Source organism: Anser anser, assembly GCF_964211835.1.
Source record: "Anser anser genome assembly, chromosome: 6".
NCBI lineage: Eukaryota > Metazoa > Chordata > Aves > Anseriformes > Anatidae > Anser > Anser anser.
This window is the reverse complement of record NC_139726.1, coordinates 20,367,630-20,395,094: the sequence shown is the minus strand read 5'-3', so window position 1 is coordinate 20,395,094 and position 27,465 is coordinate 20,367,630. Positions and strand designations below refer to the sequence as shown.

Genomic DNA, 27,465 nt, shown 5'->3' with positions numbered 1-27,465 from the left:
AAAGCAGTACCTGAATTGTCTTTTTTATTAAATGCAAATAAAAGTAAGACTCTTATTCTGGATGGTTATCTGGTGGATATCTGCATTTACTCATAAAGCAAAGATTTGCATCCACATGAGAATGGAGGATTTATTCTGAAACTGACAATCTCTCTCCATGAATAAATACTTGTTTTAATGTGTTTCATAAAGTTACTGCTGCCTAAGCTAATATTGGTCATGCCATTTTTATACTGCGAATATGTAAAAGGTCAAACTAAAGCATAGTTTGGACTGGTAGAAAAAAAGAAAAAAGAGAACATCCTGGAGACAGAAAAGAAGTATAACTTTCTAAGAATAGAGAAAGCAATATGGAGGAACAAAGTATAAAGCAAATATTGCACAGTAATCATTAAGTAATCACTAAGACATAGAATGGAAACAAACACCAAACCTACAGGATGAAAGTAATGAAAAGAGAAGAATGCTCTGAAAGGGAGGGAAGAAGGTAAGTGTTTTTGCTGTCTTCCTCCCTTCCACACACCTGTTATACTTTTAAAGGCAATATCACAGATTAAATAAAGAACTGACGAGCACCATTATGGATATGAGAAGTGAATAAGAACTTCACTTAATAGATAATAACTATTTTACACTATTTGCTATGCTACTTTGGCAATAACGGTTTTATTATTGAAAATTACATTTCAGAGAAATAAAAAGCCTTCAAAGTCTAGAAGTAATAAAATATATTTTTAAATCCAGTCTATGTTCCAACTCACAAGTCAAGAAAAAAAATCAGAGGTGACAGTAATTTAGGAACTGGAGATATCAGTACCTGAAAACTACCACTTAGGGGAGATCAGTATCACGGACAAGCACACTAACAAATGATGAGGAAAAAGAAGTCCAAAGCTTCAAATGGAACAAGAGAGACAAACTGTCAGAAATCCTGGTACTGAATTCTCAAAAGATCCTCCCCAAATCATCAAGAATCAGTTTTTAAGCCCTGTGATTCTCATCTGATCTACTAAGCATAAGAAGCAGTCTTGAAGTCTACAGCATCCCAGATTCAGCCAGTACTTCCCTTGTGGCTCCTCTGAAAAATCCCGGGTCTGTCTAGGCGTTCTTTCACTTTCAAGCCACTATCTGAGACGTTTGACAACTTCATTTAAAGCTGACACTGACTAAAGAGGCAGCCTCATCCACCATCAAGAGACGGACAATTTAAGGCACACAGAACATAAGAAACAAGCAGCTACTGCAGTCTGCGCAGTTTGCCTCTAGTTGTCTTTAATTACCATACTGAAGTTGTGATTTTGAACTAGTATACACATTAACTAGAACTTTAGTAAGATTTATTTAATTTCCATAACATAAAATAATGATGATAACACACAAACCACAAGAGAAAAGAAATCTAGTTAATTTGTTATAACCTTGCTTAACGTGCAGTGATAATGTTAAGTGATGGTATCTTTGGAGGGCTAGCATATGAGTTAATGTAAATTTATTAATTTTATTAAATAATGTGTCACAGAAGGCAGTAAAAGTAGGGAATTCAAAGTTTTAAGTAATCCAATTTGAGGGAAGAGGGGAACTTCATAAGATGCAAAATGAAAAGTGCTTACAGCACAGTCTAGAAATACAGTGAGCATAATCCGACAACCCGGCATGGTCATCTTCACCTGCTTGCTCCAGCAGAACAGCAAGGGAAAGGGTCTGATGATTCCCGACACCTAACCAGTGTCTGGGCACAGAGATGCCACAAGACCCAGCTTATAAAGGGAAATCAAAGATCATATTCACACGAGCATGGCAGATACAGTAGGAAAGGAATCATGAGAGAAACTGCCAACATTGCCCAATTCTAGGGTCTGCTCCATAGAGTCCTGAAGTAACTGAAGCCTAAGCAGCAGGCTAGGGAGTAACAAGAAGTCTACCCCCACCTTCCCCTTCACCCACCAGTTCAGCTTTCTCATGCAGTGGGATAAGGCAACAAGTGCAGAGACATGCAGACCCAGTATTCTTCTATTCAAAATTGAGAAATAAGGATAGAAGGATTAGATAGAGGATGTAAACATACTCAAAGGAACAGCTATTCAACAGAAATGCATTCATTCTCTTAGCCACTGTTAATCTAAGCACTTATAAACAGCTGACAGCAGGGAGAGATGCACTTGCAGCACCCATGGCATACCCTGTCCTGCTCCACCACCACACCATGTCCTCCTGCCTGGCTGTGCCAGAAGGGGCCAGTGACTGCAGCAACACCCCTTCTCCCTCCTCCTCTGCACCAAAACCCAAGCTTTCCCATTTGATGCAAGTACTGCCACGGTGCCTCCACATCTTCCCTTCTGTGCTCAGGTGCATGTGTATCCCTCTCTACCACAAAAAAAGACACCCCAGCATGTTTACATTAGTACCTCATGACCCCCATGAGGAAAATCTGTCTGAGAAGCATGCTATGTTTTTATGCAGGGTGCCATTTAACCCCCATGAGCTCACTGTGCAGCCAAGCCTGGTGCAGTGCAGGCGATGGGCAGGCAAGGACACAGGTCAGGAAGGGGACCTTTACAGCTTATGAGAGCAGCAGCGATAGCCTGTGCTGCTAAATGACAGTTGGAGCCAGCCTGTACAACTACACTGCAAGCCACTGAGAGAAAGCATCAGCACAAAAGCACACAACAAAACCACAAAATAATATATAATTTAGCTACTCAGGCCAGCCTGGCCAGCAAATAAGTGTGAATAGTCCAAAGCCTGAGAATACAGATGCTCCCAGAGGCAAAGCTGGAGGCATAAACCCACTGTAAATCACGTAACTGCCGGCTGTGACGCCCAGCCTGGGCATCTGGAAGCGCGAGTGCTGAGCAAGCTGTGCATTGGAGAGGAGGCGCAGGCACAATATTCAGTCCTGATTCATCAGAGAGCAAGTGTTAGGGCAGGATTAAAATTGCTCTCAGTGGCCGCACAGTGTACTCATGACTTTAAAATCACGACTGCTTGTTTTGGCAGCCATTGAATTATTCATGTATTCAGGACCTTGTATTGGGTTTATGTGGCAAGGTTTTGATAGCAGGGGGGCTGCAGGGGTGGCCTCTGTGAGAAAAGCCCAGCAGCTGCCCCATGTCAGAGCAGAGCCAGCTCCAGCTGGCCCCAGAAGGGACCCGCTGCTGGCCAGAGCTGAGCAAGTGAGCAATACTAGTTGTGCCCCTGTGAGAGCAGATTTAAGAAAGGGAAAAAACTGCTGGGCAACAGCAGCTGGGATAGAGTGAGAAGATAGGAGACAGCCCTGCAGACCTCAAGGTCAGTTCAGAAGGAGGGCAGGAGGTGCTCCAGGCACCAGAGCAGAAGTTCCCCTGCGGCCTGTGGAGAGGCCCATGGAGGAACAGGCTTCCAGTTTGCTTTCAGTTTCTCGCTGCTATAGCCCGTTTGTTACAGGCAATATATAGCTCTCCCTATGTTGAACCTGTTTTGCCCATGACGGTAATTGCTGAGCAATCTCCCTGTCCTTATCTCAAGCCTTACACCCTTTCTCATTGTATTTTCTCCCCCTTCTCCCTCAAGGAGGGAGACTGAGAGGGCAGTTGTGGTGGAGTTCAGCTGCCCGTCAGGGTAAAACGACCACAGGCCTCAGGCTAAAAATTACTACATTTTATGTAACTCAAGGCAACAAGTATTGTCTTAGCCTCTCTCCCTCTGATAGGGAAGCCATCAGTGAACCAGCTCTGGATCACATCTTATGAAAAAGAATATTTACACTAAACGAAAAGGCTTCATCAATACCCTTCCGCATAGGCTTCAAACGTGGCTTAGGGAAACAAATTCCCCTCAGCGTACCCTGCTACCAGACAAATGAGTCAGTAACGTACAGAGCTATTTAGTGTTATTCTCAAGGAGCAACATCTCACACTGATGTAATATGGAGCAGGATTTTTCTCGTACCTTTTTATAGCCATACATGACTCTATGCCTTTTTGCACCAATAGTTTTGCTAACACATGAAACTGAGCATAATTGCCCCATTCTCTTTTATCTCATATTAAGACCTTGTATTCAAGTTCTCTGTTCGTTCTCTGTGATGCTATTAGATACAACACCAAGAGAAACACATTTCCTTGACTGTATCAATCCCATCATCCAGATGTAAATCTTACAGATAAAATAGCAGTACTTTACATACTAACTATAGATCACAATTGCAAGACTGTCTTTACTTCTCTCTACACTGTAGTTGCCTCTTGCTAGATGACTTCAATGAGAGTCTCCTTTTTGGCAACCATGACTCATCTCAACTTCCCTGCTACCTGCAGTTATAATAAACCCTTCCTGCACCCAGTGAAGGTCATGTTTTCCCTGTTCCAGAACAATTTCATGGACTCCAACTCCCTCCACATCTCACTGAAAGCATGTGTCCTCCCTCACCCACTTGCCTCACAAATCTGACTCTGCCAACACCTCAGCTTGTACTCCTTGCTATGCCCTTTGTTTGGACAACACAGTTTGCTTTCAGGGTTCTTCTCTCCCTTACCTCCACACTCCAGTTTTAGCATGCATGATACTCTGTGGTTAAAAAAAGATTAGTCTTCACAACTGATTTTGATGTAAACTATGGCTACAATTTATTTATCAGCACAATACTGAATATTCTGGTTCCCGAAGTAAATACAGCCATCTCTTTAATTACAAATTACTGCTGACTTACTGCCTCAGGAGAGCAATGAACACCATGAAAGAAACATGAAATCCTGTTTAATTACTCAGGGTGTGAAAAACTGTTTTCACTATTCAGTTTTGTACATGCTTCTTCTCTTTCTTGATTAAGTATCGCCTGGTTCTTCCACTGTGTGATAGGTAGTTGCTGGTTTTTTTCTTTGTGCAAATCATCATTTCTGTATGTTTTTATCTTTTACTAAGGCAACCCTCGCACTTCTTCTATTGTCTCTGATCTCCTGCACAATCCTTTTAGTATCTATGCAGTCACTGTCCTATTTGCATCTGCAAAGCACAATACTTTCATGCTACAACTAATGAAAATTTTAATTAAACACATCAGTGGAACAGTTTGGTCTGCTCACACCAGTCTAGCAGTACACTGGGGAATGGTGACAGGCAACCCATCTCTTTAGGATTCAGCAACAGTAATTATATTCCCTTCAAAGACAACTTTTCTTGAGTATTATCAGAGTTAGCCTTTGCTGCTAACACTAGAACCAACATTAAATCCACATCATCTGATGTATGAATCCTTTCACAGACATTTTACAGAGTTCATGGTTGCAGAAGACCAACTAGCTTGGAGTGGTTCACATCCACAGTGCTCTGAGCTTGAACACTGGATAGCATGTGCCCAGGATTTCCTTTACATTGATAGGAAATATAGCTCCAAAGTGTGGGGGTTGTGGGTTTGGGCTTTTGTTTTTCTGCTATTTCTCCCCTGCAAGAAGGATCACAGTTTCACAGATAGTGAGACTGACGTATTGCATCTTGCCAGAATAGTGCTTTTATAGCCTGACACTAAGCATGTGCTGCATGCCCTATGGCACAATGCGGAGGCACTAGCCCTGCCTGGATAACAAGACTATCCCAGCTGGAAGAGTCAGATTTGGCAAGTTTTATATACATATCATCTGTCTAGAGCAAAGCCTGGAGAGAATTATCTTTCCAATGAATTATCCTTTCAGCAGTGCCTGCATTCCCTTTTGGCAGGAGGTAGCAGCATCACTACAGAAAGTGAGTCCAGCAGTACACCAGTGTTCACAAAGTGCAGACCATTGGAGATAAGACCCCTGGGCAAGAGCATGACAGTGAAGGTGCACCCTGGTTTTTCAGTTTTGTTTCTATTGCAAAGGCAAAGATAATTAAAAAAAAGTAACTGAGACCTGAGACTTTCAAGTTGGTATTTTTAGAAAGACACATCACAAAAACTATATTAGATGAAAATCACACGTTTGATAAAAACAAAAATGGATTATTGGTATTAATTAATTCTTCTTTCTCCAGCATTTTTACAATAGACATCGCACAGCATGTTTCTTACTCCCTTCTTCTACCAGTTAAAAAAAACAACAAACAAACAAACACAACAAATGAGAACACCCTTCTTGCTTCAATGGCATTTTATGGCTATTTAAGAGGTACCAATTTACCTTTACCAGCAGCTTTATGGCATACAAGCTATCAGGAGTAATTGACATGAAGTTCCCATATATGAAGCTCTACACTACTTAGTTACATGATATTCATTAAAGGAAAAAATAATTAAAATATATATATCGAGAGACCTTCAGAAAACACTATTAAAGTGCTTTTTATTTCTGAAGACTGTCAGACACAATCTTTAATGGTTTGTCAAGGGTAACTAGTACAAAACAATAAGGATGCCACATGGAAAAATCACAACTGTGGACTGGGGGATAAAATAAAAATAAAAAAAAAAATCACACCACAAAGACAAAACCAAAACAAACAAAACATTGATTTACGCTAAATTATAGGGATCTCTCAGATTACTCATTTGAAAAAGGGCATATTCTTTTACAAGGACAGATCATGTAGCAGTTCCTTCTCTCTCCTTTTGATGTAATAAGGTTGGCACAATTAGAGCGTACAGACAGCAGCAGTAAACAGTAACACTGAAAAGCTTCTTCAGAATAAAGTAGGATGCCTCAAAATTTAATTTGTGAAGTGCTACACTTTGGTAAATTGATAGAAAGAAAAATCTGTGTTCACACTGCCTTGCCTAGACTTGATACTCATGTAGGTTAAAAGAAGCTAGCTTGGGCAACTTTTTAGCTTGACATTAACTCTCAGTGCAACTGGGTCATTCACAGAAGCTCAGAAACAATGACAGTTTCCCTCGCTCTCCCTTTACAGCACTGTTTTAACAGGTTGGCATTCTGAGTTAGCAGCTTTGGAGAAACGACCTTGTTGCTTTACCTGAGACAAAACAGTCACTTCTTTGGGCTATAAGCCCAGATACTGTGCTTGAAGGAATAATCCTCCTCTTACCCCTCCTGCTCAATTCCCTTTGTTGTACGGCCATAGGAAATAAATAAATAAATAAATCAACTGCATTAAGAGAGATGTACAGACATCACACAATTATTTTGACACCACTACCAGAAATACAAAGTAGTTGCTCCAGTATCGTAACAGTCTTTGTGAAAGGCTGATGGATATTTCCATCAGGGTCACAGAAATCTCTATGAAATACTGAAAAGAAGTCAAAAAGTTAAGGATCAGCAATAAAAATATGCAAATGACTCAACTCTTCACTTGTATAAACGTTTAACAGTTCTATTAACTGCTTCAGCACAAAGTGGCCCAGAAAGAAGAAACTGTATTAATTAGTGCCTTCTAGTACTATGGCTCATTGCAGAGTTTCCTGCTGCCACTTCACAAAACGTTCCAGAAACTTTGGATTTTCCTCAATGCTTTCTCTTTCGGGCCAAACTGCTGTCCTATAATCATCTACCAGAAGTACCACCTGTAGCAGGAACACCTGCCTGCAGCACACAGCTCACTGCTGGAAGTTAGAAGGAGAGGGAGCAGCAGAACTATGTATCTGCCCAGTTAGAAATAGTAATAATCCAGGATAGCATGAAAAAATCTCTGCCTTTTTGTCAACATACTACATAGACATGCAATTTCCACCAAGCAGCTTGTCGAGCTACCGGTGCTTTGGATCTCCTGAACAGACCAGGACAGCAGTGGAAATGTTCTGCCCCACATCCATGACAGCATGGAGGAACAGCCACTCCTGCCCCATGGAAACCCGCAGAGGAATGCAAAGGAGATTTGATAGCTCTATGCCATTAAACAGCAACTATCACACTGTCCTGTCACATCATGGTTAATTAACAGAACCCTTCTACTCCTTAAAGTCAGGTTTAAAAAACAAAAAGTCTAATCTCTGGGCTAACTTCAAATATCAGCTTTCAGGTGGAGTTATCCTTCGTCCCGTCCTTACAAACTCCTTTACTCACAACCCCAGATTTGAGCTTCCATTTCACTCGAGTAGACAGTGCACCCAGTAAGCGTAGAAGAAACAGATTTTAATATTGGTAACTGGATAGTGACTTCAGTGGCTACATAGCTGCAGAGACTGGCTACCTCAAGAGATGTGAGACGCATAATCACCATCAGACCTCCAAGTACACCTTAAATACACATGCATGCAATCCAAACACTGCACATTGAGAATAAGGAGTTGTCACATACATATGCATCAGCAGCAAATCATCTGCTCATGATAGCTGAATCCTATCTATCCAAGTTATCTATTGGTCAGTGACCAATAATAATAAGAAAAAAATTATAAAAGAAACCTGAAATCAGTGAGTGTAGTAGCATTTGGTCCACATGGCCACCCAATGCACTGCTTCCTACAGGAATTCTAAACATTCAGGCAATTTACAAATTCTACTAGTTGCTGCAGCAGGTAACAACCTGAGAAACTTCCAAGGAAGAAACTCTGGGTTTCTCCAAAGAAGGACTCCAAGTCATCTTAAGATGCCTGCAAATATGAAAAGCTAGATAGCACATATAATAGAGGCCTAATTCCTTCCCATTTTGGGTGTATGCTTTGTATTCACACTTAGAAGCCACTCACCCCAGGGGAGCAGCACTGCTTTCCAGACTTCTCTCTTTTCTAGTTGTGAAACACTCGTCAATTCTCTGTTGCATGTAGCACTGAAGCAGCAGAAAATTTGTATTGACAACTCTGAATTAAATGGACCCATAATATCATTTACCACTTCTTCTTGCTTGCATCTCAAAGATCGCTGTATTCAGCAGTGTTCTGTAGTTGACTTAAGTGGGCCTGAGGCTACACAAAATTCGGAGCTAGAAGGTTTTTTGACGCCTATTTGTTTTCTAGTGCTTTACTGCTACACAGAAAAGAATTCATCAGTCTGTGCTTTATGTGCTTTGTTAAGATTTGTATCAGCACAATTCAGAATTTCAACAACCAAGCAGCTGTCTCAATTTCTTTCCCCTGCATAGTTATTTTTCTAGCGCAATTCTGTAGAAGAGAATAAGGCCAAGAAGTTGCAAAACAGCCCATAAAATTTTCACAAATGTGCACAAGTGAAAAAATATTCTATATGTATATATCTCTCTATACACATAAACATGTATACAAATAGATACATATAGCAGTCTTCGCCTCGCAAAAAATGCACAGTTTCACTTCCTTGGAAAAAGGGTATGTTCTGTCTAGGAGGCGAGATTGAGACTCTCTTTTCACCTACATCAAAACTAAAAGTCACCCTACTTACAGATACTTTATTATCCAAACTTCCTCTACAGAAATACGTTTAGAAAAATAAATGAAAATCTTTAGCTCGTCAGTCAGCACATTTCCATGTTTTCACACGCAGACTGCTGCATAAACTCAAAAAACACTCTTGGACATATCTATCTGCCAGCTCCTCCTTGGAAACCATGCAAATATCTCTAATAAGCAGCTCTAGACAGCAAGGGAGGGGAATGGGCTGCTTGTTCTTTCTATGCTATTTAGCCTTTGAGAAAAGCAGACATGCCTAGGCACTGGCAGTGTGAGCAGCAGCAGCACAACAGACTGAAGTGGCCACGAACCTGGAAGTCACTTGAAAATCACCACTGTGTTGTCTTTCAGATATATTAACAAAGATATTCGTGTGCCCTGCATTCTGCCTGGCAGTCACCAAAGTTACCATTCAAGGTATTCCAGACATTACATTCTCCCAGTTGTCCCCAGCATACCTCTAAGCCTTTTTTCCATGAGCTTATTCCATGCCTGGAATTCCCATTCTTCTATATTCAGATGTAACGTTCTCCCTCAAGACATTTTTGGGAAGTTGTTCTCCATTAATGGCCAGACTTTTTTCCTTCTTTTTTTTTTCTTAAATATATTCGTGCTAGAATTATGCTCCAGCCGAGTCCTTAGAGCATTTGGCCCAATTTATGCCACACACCTATAAGTAGATCAATAGTCCTCTGCAGAAACAACTTTTAGCCTTGTAAAGTACTGCAGATACTCTCCATGAATAACACACAAATTACACAAGCTTTAGAAAAGATTCAAGGTAATCCACTTGGTGTTTTCTGATGTGCTGCATGCTTAAAGAGCAGAGTACAAGGTCCTTCCCCTCCTCTTGTTAAGGAGAAAGCTTGTTCTTTCTTGATGGTAGGCTACACTATGAGTACAGAGACAAAGGAATAAAAAGCAGCAGAAATGCACAGCAGTAGAAAAGTCCACTGTGCACACAGTTTGCCAGTTCTTCTCCTTTATTCACTTTGGATCTATCAAGTGAAGAAAGCAGAAAAACTGCCTATATTCCCAACAAGAAAGAAACGTTATGCACAGACTCACTCCTGCAGCTACTACCTGAGCATTACAATCTTAAGTTGTACAAGTTGGGTGTCTTCCAGTGACTACAAACATCCTACTGCTAACTCCAAGTTTCATTTCAGAATCATCAAATCCTTGAGAAACAACCCATCAACTTGCTGGTAAAATAAACCTCTGCACCCCATTTATTACTGCCTTTCTGAATAATACTGGATAATGAATCATCACCTGCTGATACCATCTATTTCATGTTTTGTATAGGTACATATCACCATAACATCTGAAATCTTAAGCAGGTATGTGATGCCACTGAAGTCTCACTATCAGCAGATTCCACAGCTCCAATAACCAAATGGCACCTTCACTTGAAAGAGAAGGTTGAGACAAAACTGAGGTGACTGCTGGTTAAGGTCACTCCAAAGTCATTTGTTTTCACGACAAGACTGTTGCACAGGCAGTGCCTACAGACAAGGTATTTTATTACTATGTTTTTCTTCATATAGCTACCACATGCTAATTCCCAGGACATCTGATAAAACCCAGAAAAAAAAGAATTATTCAATTTTTTTTTGAGGAAAAAAAAAGTGTAGATTTTGAAGTTGCTCTGTTTAGGACCATAACTGAAATACCTTGGAGGGAAAAAAATGGGATAAAGAAATTGAAAATTCTGGGGCAAGAGAAATAAGAGAAATCTAGTGAAAAAGTTACTGTTTTAGCCTGTCTGGGTCTGGATCTTGGGTGTCATTCATGCCAGCTGAGTGCATTTATCATCAAATTTCACTGTCATCCTTTGCCCTTTTGAAACTCCTCTACTTTACATAGTAACCAAGATATCCATTTGGCAAGAAAGATAAGGCAGTCAAGAAACAGTCTACATCCCCTCATGCATGTCTGTCTTCTCCTGTGCAACATGGGAAAAGCCATTTTGTGCCCAAGGAACACTTTTACTAGCAGTAAATTGAACCGTCTGCTTGTAAAAAGAGTTGGAGCTCTTCTTAGGCAGCTCCACATTTGCTGTGGGTTCTGTCACTGTTCTCTCCGAGTCTTTGCCAATCAATTCAGATGCCAGCAAAACTGAAGTCTTCTCTGGAAGGACAACAGCAGCTCAACAGACGAAGGTGTGGGTGGGGATCACTGTTGCGTTGCTTACGTTATGCCTGCTGGCTACTTACGGGCACGTTTTGCTCTCTGTCGGGGCTTCTGACCATTCCCCTGGAGCACGAGTTACTGCAGGTTTGGAGTGCGGCCGTTCCCATGACTGCTACGGGAACACGTGCTTCATGCAGCCTAGAGCTCTGTAGCAGCTGTCCACACACGGATTCTTCATCCAAAATGTCACCCAATTAACTACATCTGTGAAAAGGCTATTGACCTTGAGCAGATTTGTATTTCTTTGCTCCAAAGATACTGCACCACATGTACTGCCCTGATTTAACTAGACACCCGTTTCACAGCCATACTGAGGGGAGAAAAGGGTATCCCTGACTTCCCGGTGCTATTCCAACTACCTGCCACCAACTCCATCCAGCACACATGACAGGACACCTGGTGGTACCTGCTGCAGTGCTGCAAACACTATCAGGGCAATGCACACCCGCAGACAGCAGCACGTTCTACAGTAACGGTACTTGTGGAGCCGCAGAGGCAACTCTTTCTGCACTCTCTGCAAACCGTGAGCTGAGAGAACCTGAACTACCCACTTGTTCTTCACACCAACTCGCTTCCTTCTGGAGATACGAGTATTGTCATTACTGTTAAGTATACATATTGTAGTAACACCCAATGGCCCTCTCTAAATGAAGCTGGAACTTAATTCTGCTTGCGGAAGTTAATGGCATTCATTACAGCTTGATCTCACCTTTCAATTTGCATTCACAACTCTTATCTACACACTTTTGCCATAATGTATGCCACAAAGAAGAAAATATGTATATATACACACATACACATATATATACTTTTTTTTTTTATTTATTTCTTTACTTGAAATTTTTAATGAAATCACGTAAAACTGTTTGAAACCAAAAAAGGTTTAGAAAAATAGATTTAAAATAAATAAGTTTTACTTTGTAATTTAAATAGGCTTCCTCTATTGGTGCTGACATTTCTACTTAACACTTCTTTCCCAGCTAACAAAAAGCATAACTAGTTTTAAGCCAGCACTAAAATGACTACTTGACCACAGGGTATGATAAAGCTGATGCTTGTTTATGGCATTATTTGCCAAGCCTCTTGATTTGGAGCATGTAAAACTTGCCTTAAATGCATGACCTTCCACATCAAAGGAACAACATTACAGCAGTGCTGGAGGGCTGAGTCTTAAGTCTTTCAAAGAAACTAGTATTCTTCGTGTTTTGTTGTAAGTTCAATATCTATCATTCCTCCTTTAAGAAAAACATGTAAACATATTAAGTAGATTTAGTTTTTCACGCTCTTTCAACGCAGATTACGTATTAGTGTGTTAAATCCAGCCAGCATGAAAATCTGACTCAGAGACTAGAAACAATGGGGTCTGATTAGAAAAAAGACCTATGTGTAGATAACCAGTTTTGAAGAGCAGCTGCATTCTGGGAAGCAGTCTTTAGAAGTAAACCCTTGCAGGTGAAAAATAACTGCCCAAAGAAAGTGGAGGAGCCTTTAGTTTCTCAGAATTAAGTGCACTCAAGAAGCCCTGCTAGTAAAAGGATCAAGCCCAGGATGAGAAAAACAAGGAAGGGCTTTAACAACCCAATTGGCTTTTATTTTTACTGCTCCATTTCAGATCTCTGTCAAGCTGTATAGAGAAAGGAGAAAGACTCTGCTGTAAAGACAGTTTGCTTACATGCTCTCGCAGAACTTCGTAAGAGTACTGGGCTTTTCCTGGTTGCGTCTTTGTCGAAACCAACGCTGAATGCTGCGTACATCCCAGTCCAGCTGTTTGGAGAGTCCCTCCAGCCTCTTCTCATCCGGATGCTACAGAACAGAGAAGGATAAAAATTATTTCCTCTTCCCAATTGTGGTAACGCCACTTTAAATTTAGAACTGCTGTAACCACCTCCCAATGGCTTAGAGGCTGCTTGTCAGACAAATGGATGCACAGAAATAAAATAACTATGACAGAAATCTCTGCTGGCACATCCACATCAAAATATGTTTACAGCGACAGTACCTTATTGATATAAGAAGGTTGACATATGTTGCAATATTGCATATTGGTTATTACTGATAAAAACTTACAGGGGTAACTGGATGAAACCTTGCATGAAACTTGGAAAGTAATGGTAAGCAGAGGTAAAAAGACATATCTATCAAGCAGAGGGGCTTACAAATGCTCCCCTGCCTGCCACACACTTTGTATATTCCAACCTTGGTCCCATTGACAGTTGCAGGAGTGATGATTGCTTGACTGAAACGGAAAGAAGAGGATATATCCCATGTTTGTGCGTATTAATGTTAAAAAATGAGGTCATTAAACAAAGTGACAACTTCAAAAGGAAAATCACCTGGGAAACAAGGAAAGAAATTTTTTTTTTCTTTAAAATTAGCTACACAGAGCTATTCTCCAAAGCAGCAAATGTAAAACTCCCCTTCCATTCTAGTGGCTGTTCTCTGCAAACATACTTTACGTAAAGGTAAAATAAAATGTAAGGTAAAAAAATGGCAACGTAAAATAAAATGAATCTATTCTTAGTTTGAATACTAAATAGAAAAGAGTGGAACAGGCCATATTTCAGATCATGCAGCAATTCTACATGTACACTACTGCATAAGCACAATTTATATATTTCTCCTGATTACCTTTTTTTTTAAAAAAACAAAAAGAAAAAAGAAAAAAAAAGAAAACGAAAAAGCCATCGGACAGTCTGTTTTCTGGAGCTTTAGGTTTAGGTCTGTAAGCCAGTTAGATACATTAAAAAAGATACACAATCTGCCACCACAAAGACCTTGTTAAATGTAGCAAAGAGTAAAGCAGCAGCCTTTGCCAGGGTGAAGTTTCATCTACCAGTCTCCAGCAAAGAAGTCGGAAAGTAAAATTAAATAATAAGATGAGAAAAGGGGGAAGTTCTCAGAACTTCCCATCCCTTCCAGAAATTATTTTTTTATTTAATTTTCAAGAGAGTCAACGTAGCCACTAGGTTTTCCAATGTAAAACTGAGAAAAGCCCCTGTCACTGACTTTAAAAAATCTAATTCTTCCTCCACCTGAGTCAGGGAGAGAATACAAGTGCTGCACCGTTTAGAAATGAGGCATGCATCACTTTCTCTGAAAACAAGACAAAAATTGCACCAAGTGCTCTGGTGATCTCAGCATAGGGTAGGACACACAAAGACATACTCATGGCATATTTCACTGTCTGTGATACTGAACCCAATTTAGCCCTCTGTGATCTTAATAGTTTCTGAAATTCCAGCTAATTACTGTCTTTGCTGTGGTGTGCCCAACTGCAGCCTGGAGCCAAGGTGGAACTGGTGAGTTTCTGCAAAAGAGAGGCTTCATCCTTCAGGTCTTCACAGGCCTTTGCACTATTAAAGAACTGCCTGTTGACTTCTTCAGGAGAAGCTAAAGGACATCTGATCATTGCTTAGTGCTATGAGAAAACTTAGATTGCAGCAAAAGCATGGACAGGATGACAGCTTTAGCTGAAGATCTCATACAACGGGAGCTGTAGAAACAGTGGCAAGCAGTGGCAAAAAACTAATTTTCTACAAAAAAAAAAAACCCTGCAATCTAAAATAGTGTTCAGTCAGTTCTCTGTACTTTTCTAGCTTTTCCCTCCAGTTTCAAAGGACATTAATCACAAACAGCTAGGATAACAGTAAACCATCAGCACCCTGCTCTCAAGCAGTTGCCCTGGAAGGAGTATCTTCAGTTTCATGGAATACACAGTAAGGCCCATCTTAGAATCTCATAATTTGCTCTTCATTCAATACAAACAAACAAAAAACCCACCCTAACGAAAACAAAAAAACAAGGATTCCGTGGAACTTTCTAAAAGGAAGCAAGCAAAACAAAAAAGTAGGTGGCCATACAGCCAGCACCTACGAAGTATTTCTGTAACTTTTTTTTTAAATCAAAAGCTTACAGGACACATCATGAAGGGATGCACAACTGTTCAAGTTGGCATGCCAATAAAAACCTTGACATTTTAATGTTATGACATTAGCTGTAAACAAGGCAGTACTGAATTTAGCAGTTACCCTCATTTTGTTCAGATGTATTTTATAATGCCATATCCCACTTTATAAGGTAAATATTTAGGTAAATACTCTACCTTTGTAATGGCTGTGAAAACTTTTTCCAGGATAGCATTAGGTTGAGCTTTTTGTGGTCCATTAGCTTGGACTTTAAGGCCTAAGGCACATGGTTTAGCAATGAACCTACGAGAAACAGAAGAGTGAAAAAAGAATGTAAGTGAAATCCTTCAGTTATTTACTTCATTACTGTTATCAATCAATGACATGTGGTAAATGTGCAAACATTATAACACTGCCAACAAGAACCAATACTTAGCCTAACAGCTTAAAAGCAAGCTCATACAGGCGATTACATGACAAAATAAGTAACAGCACTTTGAAGGATGAAATGAACTCCACAGAGCACATGAAACGGGATTTTCTTTCATGTTGAAGAAAAAAAAAAAGCATAGAACAAAAGCATGAGAGGAATGCCTCCCAGAGAAGCACTGCCTAATGAAAAGAGCAGGGCAGCTTGCAGAGCTGAAGAGCACGTAATGTTCTCCTCCTCCAAATAAGGCCTTTTTCACAGATCAGTTTCCAGAGTAGCTATTGCCTTAGGACTCCTTTTGCACAGTGAAAATTCAAACAAAGTCCTTAAAGGCAGCAAGCATTGAAGATGCCCAGTCAATACAATTTTCTGAACCATAAAGTTCAAATGATGTTGAGCCATGACTCAAAGACTTTGCTTAAGAAATAGATTTTCCTCTAAATTCTTACGCTCAAGCACAAAGCTGTCACAGATCCAAACACCAATCTATAAATTCAGCCAGTTTATAAACTGGGAGTCTCTAACATATTTTAGAGATGAATTAAATAGCTTACACTCAAAGAAAACCATTCCATCCATTAAAAACTAAACTATTTGTAACTATGGGTCCCACTCTTGAATCCCCGAAGTCTAAGGGATTCAAGTGTGGGATTCATAGCTACAAAGTCTTTGTAGGAATTCCATCCATATAAGAATAGTAAAGGATTCAGTAATGTCTGTCAACAGCACCAGAGGTGCCAGCCTCTGCACCACAGGAAAGCATGTGCAGATGTATTGAGGCTAACTCCTTTGAAAAGAAAGGAGAAGATACTCTGAGAGGAACACACCAGAATTTAACCTTACCCTCTGCTCACAAGCAGCAACTACTATAAACAGTTACATAGTTGGAAAAATATACAGGAAAATTTGATGGGGAGTAATTCAAGACACTACTTAAATAGATCATATTTATGCAGTACATGCCTGCCTATATGTAAATTATTAATGCTTAGATATATTGTTTTGTTCTTCATTTCTGTGGTGCCCAGAACAATAGGACTTAATCCATACAGCTGAAGAGGAACTAGGGTAAAATAATGCTTACTGACTTCTAACAAGTGGATGCAGTTGCAGTGGTAACTGAAGTGAGAACTGGATCCCATCGTCCCCTGAAAACCATCAGTTTCCTAAACTTCTGCCATCTTTGAATTAAGTAATTTTTGATTTCACTTTAAATATTTTATTTTGTTAAGACTTAATTTGCCACAGACAAAACCAACACACTAAGTAGTTAAGAAGTAGCTCTGTGTTTATCCACCTGAATACAACCACATGCTCTTCAAAACTATAATGTTCTTATACACATTTAAGCACCATTTTAAGTATTGTTTTGAACTAAAATTGCTGCTTCTGCTGATTAAAGTGAAATACAAGCTCTGCATTTGTATTATATGAAAATATACAATTTGTACACTAGCTAAGTAATACACAAGTTTCCAATTTAAAGTGCAAGAGATACATAAAATCTGCTGAAGGGACATTTTTTTCATCTAAAACTAGATGACAAAAAGAAGTGAGAGCTGTATTCTTTAGTTCAACATGGACATAATCAAATCAGTTGGTCATTGCTGTTATCAGGTAATCAAAAAGGTGCAGCTGAATAAGCTGATAAAATGCACAAAGAATTTGGTTTCAGAAATTTACTTTTTAATTCTAAGGACTAGTAAAACACTTCCAGTCATGTAACAGATACCAAGATCCTCAGTCCCTTTACGTCCGTGTTTTGAACAAAAAGCTGAACAAAGCTCTTATCTTTCTGCTGATGGAAGGAATGAGATCGTCATTCCTTCACTCCAATAGAAAGACACTTCCCTAAACATCCTAATTGAAAAGAAAAAAAATAAAGTATTTAATTTGTTAAGGTCAAAAGCAGGTAGAAGAGTCCCTGCTAGAAAATTCTACCAGATGCAATTCCAACAGGCTTCATGTTGAGCTGATCTTCATTTAAACCTAAGCCGAATTGCTGGGTTTGCTTAAATGCCATTCTTCAAATGACATGTCTTGCTAATGAAATGTGTAGAGAAACACAGGAAAAAGCACAGATAAGATTTAAGAGAGATTTTTTACTTTTCCTATGAAAACTTAAGCTTAAACTATATTTTGCAATATTTAAAATTGTTTTTCAAGGTTAAAATGAAACTTTTAAAGTATAATTTAATCAATAGGATCCAAAATTTCACACCAAATGTAAAAAACACCATTATCATAATTCTCACTAAGCTTTCTGTAATAATTTAAATTGATTCATAATGAAACAAAAGTAGTGTTTGATACATGCACAAACAGAGCGTTTTGCCAAATGTTGTACTTCTTAAAAGCTTTACTCATTTTTTCCATTTCTTCTGCACTGTGGTATTCAATTCCCTAAACAGTCTTACTGAAACCCATGGGACTATTTATTGCATAAGGTATTGCAATTAAGAGGGAAGAAGTATTGTAGAGGAGTAAGGAGAGCAGAATTGAATATATTACCAGCTTTCCTCCCCACATGTAAATCTGAGCAAACACCACAGCAATCTCTCTCTTTCGGCTGATTTCAGTGAAGCTGAATTGAGAGCTGGCATTCAATTACACAGAAATTAAAAGGACAAACATTTTTTGCCAAATGCAGCCCCATCCATTCTGTATCTAGAAATGAAATAACCAAACAAGCACGGGAATTAAACTCAGAATTCAAGAACCTTACTAAAGGTGGCCTCCTCATCCACTGTTTAAAGCCACATTTAAGAACAAAACCAAACCAAAAAAGCCACGGATGACCATTCAGGTAACACAGGGTACTTCAGAGTAACCAGGTGGAAGGTACTCTGCCCTTGCTGGTCTGTAAATACCGCGCTGCCTGCCCAACCATGACGGGCTCCTAACAGCGGCCTGCACCTCCCGGAAGCAGCCACTGCTTGCCATTTTGGACCCTGCCTGTAGTTCTCAAGTGTTTGCAGCAGTGACAGCAAGGCCTCATGCTCCACCCCAAACTTGGGAATTGTTTTTTCCTCTATGAAGGACACAAGAAACCCTTCACAAAATAGCCCCCCATACATACTAGACCATAAAAAGGAGCAACATTTCACCAGAGGCATGTAACTGATAAAGATACCATGCTGGCTTTCTGGCCTGCCCTTTAGCAAATGTCCACTAGACAAAGCCAGCCACCATTACGGCCCAATGAACACAGGGGAAAAAGAGAAGTAAAGAAACAAACCAGTTTTGCCCTGGTGGAAGGAGCTAAATGCCAGCTGGGTACAATTTACTCCTTGAGGTGGCTATAGTGGGCACAACGCTGCATAGGAAGAGGTCCGAATCCCACGTCCTTCAATGCCAGCTGAAATGAAAACCCAAACCCTCAGACTCTTCAGAAGCCATTCCCACCCCTCTAGACCAAACACACAGTTCCTCATATTCAGAAAATTACAGCTTAATAATAAGCTGGTTCCACTTTCTGCATCTTCCACACCCTATGAAAGTTTTCCTTTAGAAATATGAATAGGTCAGACCCTCAATAAACACAAATCATTGTGGACACATGAAACTGGAAACATAACTTCAATATCACAAATCAAATAACCTCAATAAAACAGTAAGGGAGATGCCTTCACTCAGAGTCAGTTTTATACTCCTTTATTGCATAGTCCAGCCTTACTAATTAATTACCATAACCCTTTTAGCTTACTGCTATTCATCTTGACAAATTACATCGAGTCCCAGAATTAACTAGGCATCTTAGTGTTGGCCCTCATAATCCTTTGAGGCTGATATTTATCAGCACTAGCAAAGTTTGCATTAAACAAATAATTCAAAGTGTCACAGGAAGCAGAAAAGTAAGTTGATTTTTTTTTTTTTTGCGACTCTGCATTTTACTATAAACCAGAGAGACCTACTGGTGATGTGTAATATTCGTCTGAAATCCTGTCACAAACCTGCATATAGCAATCAAAAAGCATTTGGACAATGCTCTCAGACACCTGGTCTGATTTTTGTGTGGTCCTGTGCAGAGCCAGGAGTTGGACTCGATGATCTTTGTGAGTCTCTTCCAACTCAGGATATTCTATGATATGGGGCCAAAGCACACACACCATGCTGCAGTATGGCAAGATCAGATACTTGCCACAGATTTGATTCAAACTCTCCCTTCAATTTAAATAAAAAAATGTATATATAGGCAATTATTCCACAACATTACTAGGAGATTTTGGAGGTGCTTCAGTAACACCAATAGACACATTGAGGGGGTGGAGATGCTGGAGGGGAAGCGGAAGCGTTCCTAGGTCAAAAGGATGTACAGAGATACATCCTTGAATTCTAGGAAGGTAAGCGACTTCTTCATTAAGCCACTGGAAATACGCCTGTAGAGCCCTCCTGGATCACCAGTGTTTCCCTACCAGCAGGTCATCTGCTATTTCAGATGTGACCAAGGTGGTCACCCTTTGCAAATCCATGCTTGCCAGGTTCTCAGTAGCTTTGAAGAAGCTCACACCTATGCAGTGCACACAACAGGTTAAGAGGCATCAGAGATTTTTTTTTAAACAGCCTAAAAGGTCTGCAAGAATTAAGACTTGTCAGACAGTACCAAAAAAAAATATATCAAGCTAGATGAGCTAATGAATATGTGATTTAAGAAATTAAATACTTTTAAGCAAAATAACAAATAAAGAAAATACTCAAACAATGGCTTGTCCTAAACATGCAGTTTAAGAAATATCAGTCTTAAAATAATTGACAATGTTATGCAAGTTATGTATGTTAGCAAGTTATGTATGTTAACCAGTTCAAAGCACGTTTGGATTCCTTCCCACTGCCTTTGAAGTGATAAAATTGTACTACTTTGCAATGCTTATTGGCCAAGTGTTTCTGCTCTATTTAGAGGCTCATTTGATTTCACCAAAATTTTATCTCTAGAACAAGATAACAAGAATCTAGAAATTGAAAAGCATAAACCTTGCTATATTTTACTGCAATGTATTTCTTTTTAATAGGAAAACCAAGAAAAAGCCCTCAACCCTCTCCAGTACACAAAACTCAGACTCCACCAGCCAATAAGAAAGGGGCCCAGAAATCATGACCAACCTTCCCCCTGCATGCAGAATGAACAAAAATTTTGCTACAGGTTTTCATATATCTTTTCTACTGTGGGAAGATACCTTACTACCTGCTCCTTGATTTTACCATACTGTCCTAATATAATCTGCCAAAAAGCTATTGAATTCATGTCCAATCATGTATACAAAGTGATAAGGATAAAATTACCCATTCAAGAGAATCTAAATCAAGACTAGGTTCTTTGATGTAGATGCAGAATTGTACTTTATACTTCTGCATTTAAAGTTGGCAAACCTAAATTAAGTTGCCAGAACTTAAAGTCTTACAAGGCCCCACACCCAGGAATAACTGCCAGCAAAATAAAATTAGAACTTTATTTAAGTCATTGGCCTCCCCCTATCAGACAATAAAGCTGTCCCTTTATTTACATGCAATATATTTTGAATGTTGCTGTATGTTAAATTTTTGAAAAGCTGTTCAATTTTTAGTTGAAGTCTTTCAAGCTAACTGCACTGAGACAAGTGACCTGTCTGCTTCACGACCTCGAAACCTCTCCCAAGGTCTGCAAGCAAAGACTGACTTCATTTCAGTTTCTGACCTATTATTTTCATTTCTTACTTTTGCATCAGCCTTCGTATTTCTCCCAAGTCTTGTAAAAGCAATGATTTCTTCTGTCTAGATGTGACACATTTTAATGGCTAACAGGCTCTGAAAAATCTTCTTCCCACGAGTTAGAAAACAGTTTTCCACTAATGTTTTTCAAGCACAGAAATCATGCTTCTTCCCTCACTTGAACAGTTTTATTCTGTGGCCAACTTCACTATGGAAGCCCACATGCAAGTTTTCATCAGTGCCAGTGAGAACAGCAAAGTGAGTACATACTTGATACACTTTTTCTTTTTTTTTGTCTTTCTTTTTTTAATGTTGATCACAGCTTAAACCAGTCCATTTTGCCTTTTATTTTTGTTTAAAGTAGGTCATCCTATGGACAAACAGGCAGGATTAAAGGCCTCTTATTACAGCCCAGACCTCAAAGAGCCTACCCATCACCTGCCAAACAATCTGCTTTCTGGGAAGGTATCTCAGCCGGCTCAAAGCATCTGCACAAAAATGCTGAGACTGCTCCTACGTGAGCTGTGCTAATAGACCCAAGGTGTAACGAAGCTACTGGGCAGAACCCTGGCTACAAAGTCCCCATGAGCACTGAGAAAAAACATTTTTGCTTTAGTTCTCACAACCACAAAAACACTTGAGTTAGTTGCCTGCTGGTACATGAGGGGAGTTTGAATCTCCCCTTCCTGTGCTGAGGATGCATCTTCAGAGATAAATTTGGGAAAACTAAGGTAGATCAGAAGTGCACACGGCATCTCTGAGCCATCCCCAAGCAAAATGAACTCTAGTTTGAGCTAAGTGGTAAACTCTGACTACACACATACAGCATCTCTGTGAACCTGATAAAAAACTCACTTTGACACAGGCACTGTTCAAGTTGTGCTTGCATAAGGGACTGCTGATGCTGCTAATGCAGCCCACTCTAAGCTGTATAATGAAAAAAAAAAAATAAGCAACCTAATCCTGCAACTTAAACACATCCATCAAAACTCATTTTTTCCTACCAGTACATTTATAAACACCAGAGAATGCAGTTATAACCAGCAACAATTCCTCTCTGTGCTAAAGATGTGCCCAATTTGGTTTTGAAGAGTTGGGCTCTCTTTTTGAAAGTGATGCAGAACAAATTTTCCCAGCTCATCTACTTCATGCTCCCTAAAAACAGGGGAGAAAAAAACATTTCAGGGATTAATAATTGCAATTGTCTAACGTGTTGGACATTGCTGTTTTATCAACAGCAATCTAAATATGCTCTAACTACAAGAATGAGCAAGAGGAATGAGCAGAAGAAACTTGTATCTGAGCAGACATTCAACAGATTTACTGCCACAAATCAAACAATTGCTGAGTTTGTTTTGTTATTTTTGTACAGCTGACCTATTCAATTCAGAAGTTACCTGTATTACTAACAACAACAACAAAAAATCTTGACAGTCCTAGGACGAATTCAGTAGACAGGTCAGCTTGTCACTTCAGGATACCTTGCCTAGAACTGATTTTTCTTTCTGTTTCTCAACACGAACACGTTCTGCTGCAGAAGCACCACCAGGATACAAGGCCTGAAGCAGAGGCAGTTCTGACCCAGTTAACCCCACCAGCAGCTATACAGAGAAGTTAAGTTCTCCAAAAGGTGTTGGCTGTGCTGGGAAATGGGTCACAACTCTGACAAGGAAACCTTGCTGAGGTAAGGCGCTGCCTGTCCAGCACGCAAGGCAGGAGCACACAAGGCTGCTGAGCGTGACGGGGAGTGCCTCAGAGGGCAGCAGGCAGGAGAGCTCAGAGCCAAGCCTTTCAGAGAGTACCTGTTCCCAAATCTCTAAACTGACATCATAAACAGATACATAAATATGCTTTTCATCTAAAAGGTCCGATGCCTTTCCTTCCCTTCATGGTAGAGACGCATTATCTGTTATTGACACACCAGCATCATTATCCCATCTCCCCCACCAAGTGATAAAAACAAAGCACTGTACTGTGGAACCCACATATGCTTCTAAAAAAAGAAAAACTAAGTAGCTTTCAGGAACATTCAAGTTACCAAATAACTGAGATTTTGTCTTTCTTTGGCTCAAATTACTAGAAAGCATTTATACTCCCTAGAGGGGAAAAAATGATTGCTGGGAAACAAACTCTGAGTTTTAATTTTTTCCTCTAAAGTTTTGAAAATTTTTTATTCATGTTATGACCTGACAAATTTTCTCAAGCATGCATGTTTTCAACCTCAGCATTTCTACAAAGTATTGTATATTTAATTTTAAAAGGCTTAGAAACCAAACCAAACACACACACAAACCCACAAAGAAAACCATCATTCACAAATGTCCTGTTACCTTGTAACCACAAAGCTGGGAAGCTATTTGAAATCCTCTCTAAGAAAGGGCATTGCTCATTCCCCCTAACAAAAATCAAAGCAGCCATCAAGCTGGCAGCAGCAAATGCACCTGTGCATCCTTCGGATGTCAGGGAGCGGGGCTGGCAGCAGCCAGGCGTGCTGATGAGGGCCAGAGGAACTAATGGCCTGGAAGGAGAAACTGCTTCTCTGAAATAAGGAAGCACAATCCAGTACTTCTCTACGTGCAGGTATTTGCTGGCATCTAGCACAGCCAGAGTGCCAGAACCAGCAACTGCAGAAGCGGGTGCATGGCTGTACGCCTGCTCTGCTGGCGGGACCCCCCTCTGCAACACCAGGCACCCGCCCGCATGTGCTGCCACAGCCCTGGTCACACCACAGCGCTGCTCCTGGGCTCCCTTCTGCTTTTCAAAAGAAAAGATTGACATAGTCAAACTTACAGCTAAGCTTCGGTTCAATTTCTTCTTTGATTTATAATTCCAGGCACAAGTGCTGTGAGCAGGGAGGGCAGCCACGTGCTGCAGTACTGCCTCAGCTCAGAGCCGTATAAAACTGCTCCACCTCGACTTGCAAGAGTAAAGCGTCGCCTCAGAAATCTTTCAATAATTTTTCAGCTGGGAAGCAAAGTGCCCTATAAATTCAGCATTCTGTCCTAGCAAAACAGCACTCAGCATTAAGTGTTTTTCATACTTTGGTTGCTATATAAGTGAAAATTGGGTTTGTACAGATCAGTTTTAGAGAAGAAAATTTGGTCACAGTAATCTGCCTGGGGGCAGTAAGCAATTCAAGGCCTGTAGTCCACGTGTACTTTCAGAGAACGTTTAACATTATTCAACAGTCTTTGGAAGAGGTAGCTGTAATCAAAAGGAAAAAAAAGATGTAGTAGCTGCATTTCAGCTTGCAGGCCTACTGGTTTTTGCAGTGCTAATACACACACCATTTAAAGTAAATAAAACAAATTACTGACAATTCTTTATTGTCATCACTCAACAGCACTACTATGAAATGCTTTGTCCTACAGACTTACCCTTTCAAAGAACATGATTGACCTGAACCATTCAATTATAGTAAAATTAGATTTTTTTTTGCAACTGGGTTTCTCACATTTAAATTGTCCTTTTTTTTGACTGAGCATGGATGTCTAAAAATCATCTCTCCACAACGTGCAAAGTCAAAAATACCAACTTTTTCCTGACATTTTGCTTCAATCACAAAAAAAAAAAAATATGATCAGCTGCATCAGTTTGGCTTCAGCTACCTTTCCATGCCTGCTAACACCCATCAAAACCTGCCGGGCAGACCCTGCTGATCACAGCCCTCATTCTACCCCCTATTCACACACACCATCATACTTTTGCCCCGCTGAGCCAACAAACCTATTTAATCCTTTCTCCAACAAGCAGAAAGGACAGGGAGAAGTCTATCTCAAGATGGAGGTTAGCTCATAAGCAGGACTGAGTGGAGCAGAGGGTGTTCAGCCACTGATGCAGGACTGCTCCAGTGCAGCCTCCACCAGCAGCGCTCCCGTTGCTTGTCCAGTTAGGAATTCTCTATGGAAATGGAAGACAAACCTCATCCAACAGCTTACAAATAGAAGTAGCATCAGACCATGTTTTCCAGACATGGAACAGGTTTTTGTTTGTTTGTTTGTTTGTTTTGTTTTTTAATTATTATTATTTAAATACATATGCATAAAACTCTAAGCACTTTAGTTTCTCCTGAAACTGTGAGAGCGAAGAACTGAATCATGGAGAAATTGCATGTCCAAAATATAACAGAACTCTCGCCAGAAAGCAAGAAGTACTGTACAAATGTGGAGAAAGGTCACAAATAAATATTTTTTGCAGCCAGCTGTCTAATGCTTTCTTTCTTTGTAATGTCTAAAAATAAAGAGTTTAGTCACTCTGTAACTTTCCAAGGACGGATCAGGCAGAGGGAAAAGGGAGATGCACTCCGGTCCCACACATCTCTTACACACAGGGCTGCCTCTCAGTAGACCTCAGCTGGCATTACCGAAGCCAGCTTTGAAGGTATGGATGATACAGTACTGAAGGTATCACTCCTACCCTTTTTTTTACATATGGTAAAATCAGGACATACAAGTCAGGGTCAGTATTAAAATTTACATCCCCAAAGTCCTAGCCCACTGCTAGAGGTCAACAGAGATAAAAAATATTCTCCAAAATTCTAAAAAGCTGTGGCTCAGGGACTTTCTAGACCAAAAAAGCCTTCTCTGCATGCAGCAGTCCCCAAAGAGCTCATATCCCCTCCCCAAGCTGCACTAGTAAGATACTGAGACCATGCAATCTTTTGACACCCTGTGAAAGAACTCCTCAGCTTAAATTCAGGCTGTGTGAAGAGAACCATCTCCCTTTGTTACGAACTCATCGCCCCCTGGTTTCAATTCTGGCTTTTTACTGCTTGTATTGGAGAAAAATGACCAGTCGTTCCCAGTGCATCCGTTTCCATACTACTCCTGACCCCGCTGAGCTGTCTCCTGCTCCTCTCTGCCACCTTTCTGCCACCTCCTGAAATACAGAGCTAATAGGTACCACTGTTTTGGCAACCAAAGCTGTAAAATGTTTACATATGAAAAAACACATTGCCCAAATGGGATTAAGTGACGGACATAGAAAAGGGCAGAAAGAAAGCATGGTAGGAAGGGAAGATAGCTGATTTAATTTTTAAAATCACAGTAGGTCACTCTAATTGTATTAGTGTATTACGGTGGCCTACTGTTCTAAGCCACAAAGCTTTGCAGCGTCACTTTATCTTTTACTTCGGTCACATTTTCAGTATGTGAACAAGGAAGGAAAAAAAAAAAAGGAGCAATACCTGTGCCTACATCAAAGGGCAGCCAAGGCATACCAGCCACTGGCCTCCTGGCATGTGGACACACTCTCCTTCATTCTCCGAGGCAGCTTCCAAGACACAAAAGAAGGTGCAGTTACCTACCACTTGGAAATGGCCCAAAAGTTACTAGGTGCCTCAGAGCAACTGTCTAAAGAAGTAAAAGCCTCAGTACTCATTTTGATAAATAACGTAACTGCCCACTAGAAAGCCAGTGCTACTCCTCCAGATTCCTCCTTGGTAGCTCCTAGTGTGGTCATTACATGATAGCTCATTACATCACTGCCTTCTTATAGTCTTATATTCATTTATTTTCCTTACGCTGATCAATTTACTACCAGGAGAGAAAACAATGAAGGATGTAGTTAAAAATCCCCAGTGATCACTCTAACAGCAATCAATCCACGCAATATTGTTCTAAAAGCCCACAGCAAGTCACAAAACAGAACTGGGCAGTTCAGCAACATCTTCCTGAAAATACTAAAAAGTGTCTGAAATGTTGAGCTATTATATTGTTCATCTAGAACAAGAACTCATTAAGAGACCTCACGTTAGCATGCATTTTTTGAAAGTAGAGAAGATAGAAGCAACTTTACGTTCAATGGAATGATGATAAATTTTTAACTCTTCAAAATATTTCATGCCTTTCTGGCTCAAGGACCCCTCCCTGCTGCCTTACTCCATGGGTCCTGCAGCCAGACCCTGCCCAGCCAGCACAGGCGTGCTTGTGCATCTGAGGAAATGAGCCAGGCTTGCCTGAGTGACTTACAGGCGTGCT

At 40.2% G+C, this 27,465-nt stretch overlaps 1 protein-coding gene across 6 annotated transcripts in view; it reads right to left on the bottom strand.

Annotated features, from left to right (window-relative positions):
• The window catches only part of CERS6 (ceramide synthase 6), a 124,190-nt gene that overhangs the window by 72,966 nt on the left and 23,759 nt on the right, over positions 1 to 27,465 (bottom strand). For all 6 annotated transcript variants that reach the window (XM_083842409.1, XM_083842407.1, XM_083842408.1 and 3 more), the window contains exons 2-3: positions 15,570 to 15,675; positions 13,140 to 13,270 (exon numbers count right to left, since the gene is read on the bottom strand). In XM_083842409.1, the coding sequence (XP_083698535.1) occupies positions 13,140 to 13,270; positions 15,570 to 15,675 (237 nt within the window). The remainder of the gene's footprint in view (positions 1 to 13,139; positions 13,271 to 15,569; positions 15,676 to 27,465) is intronic.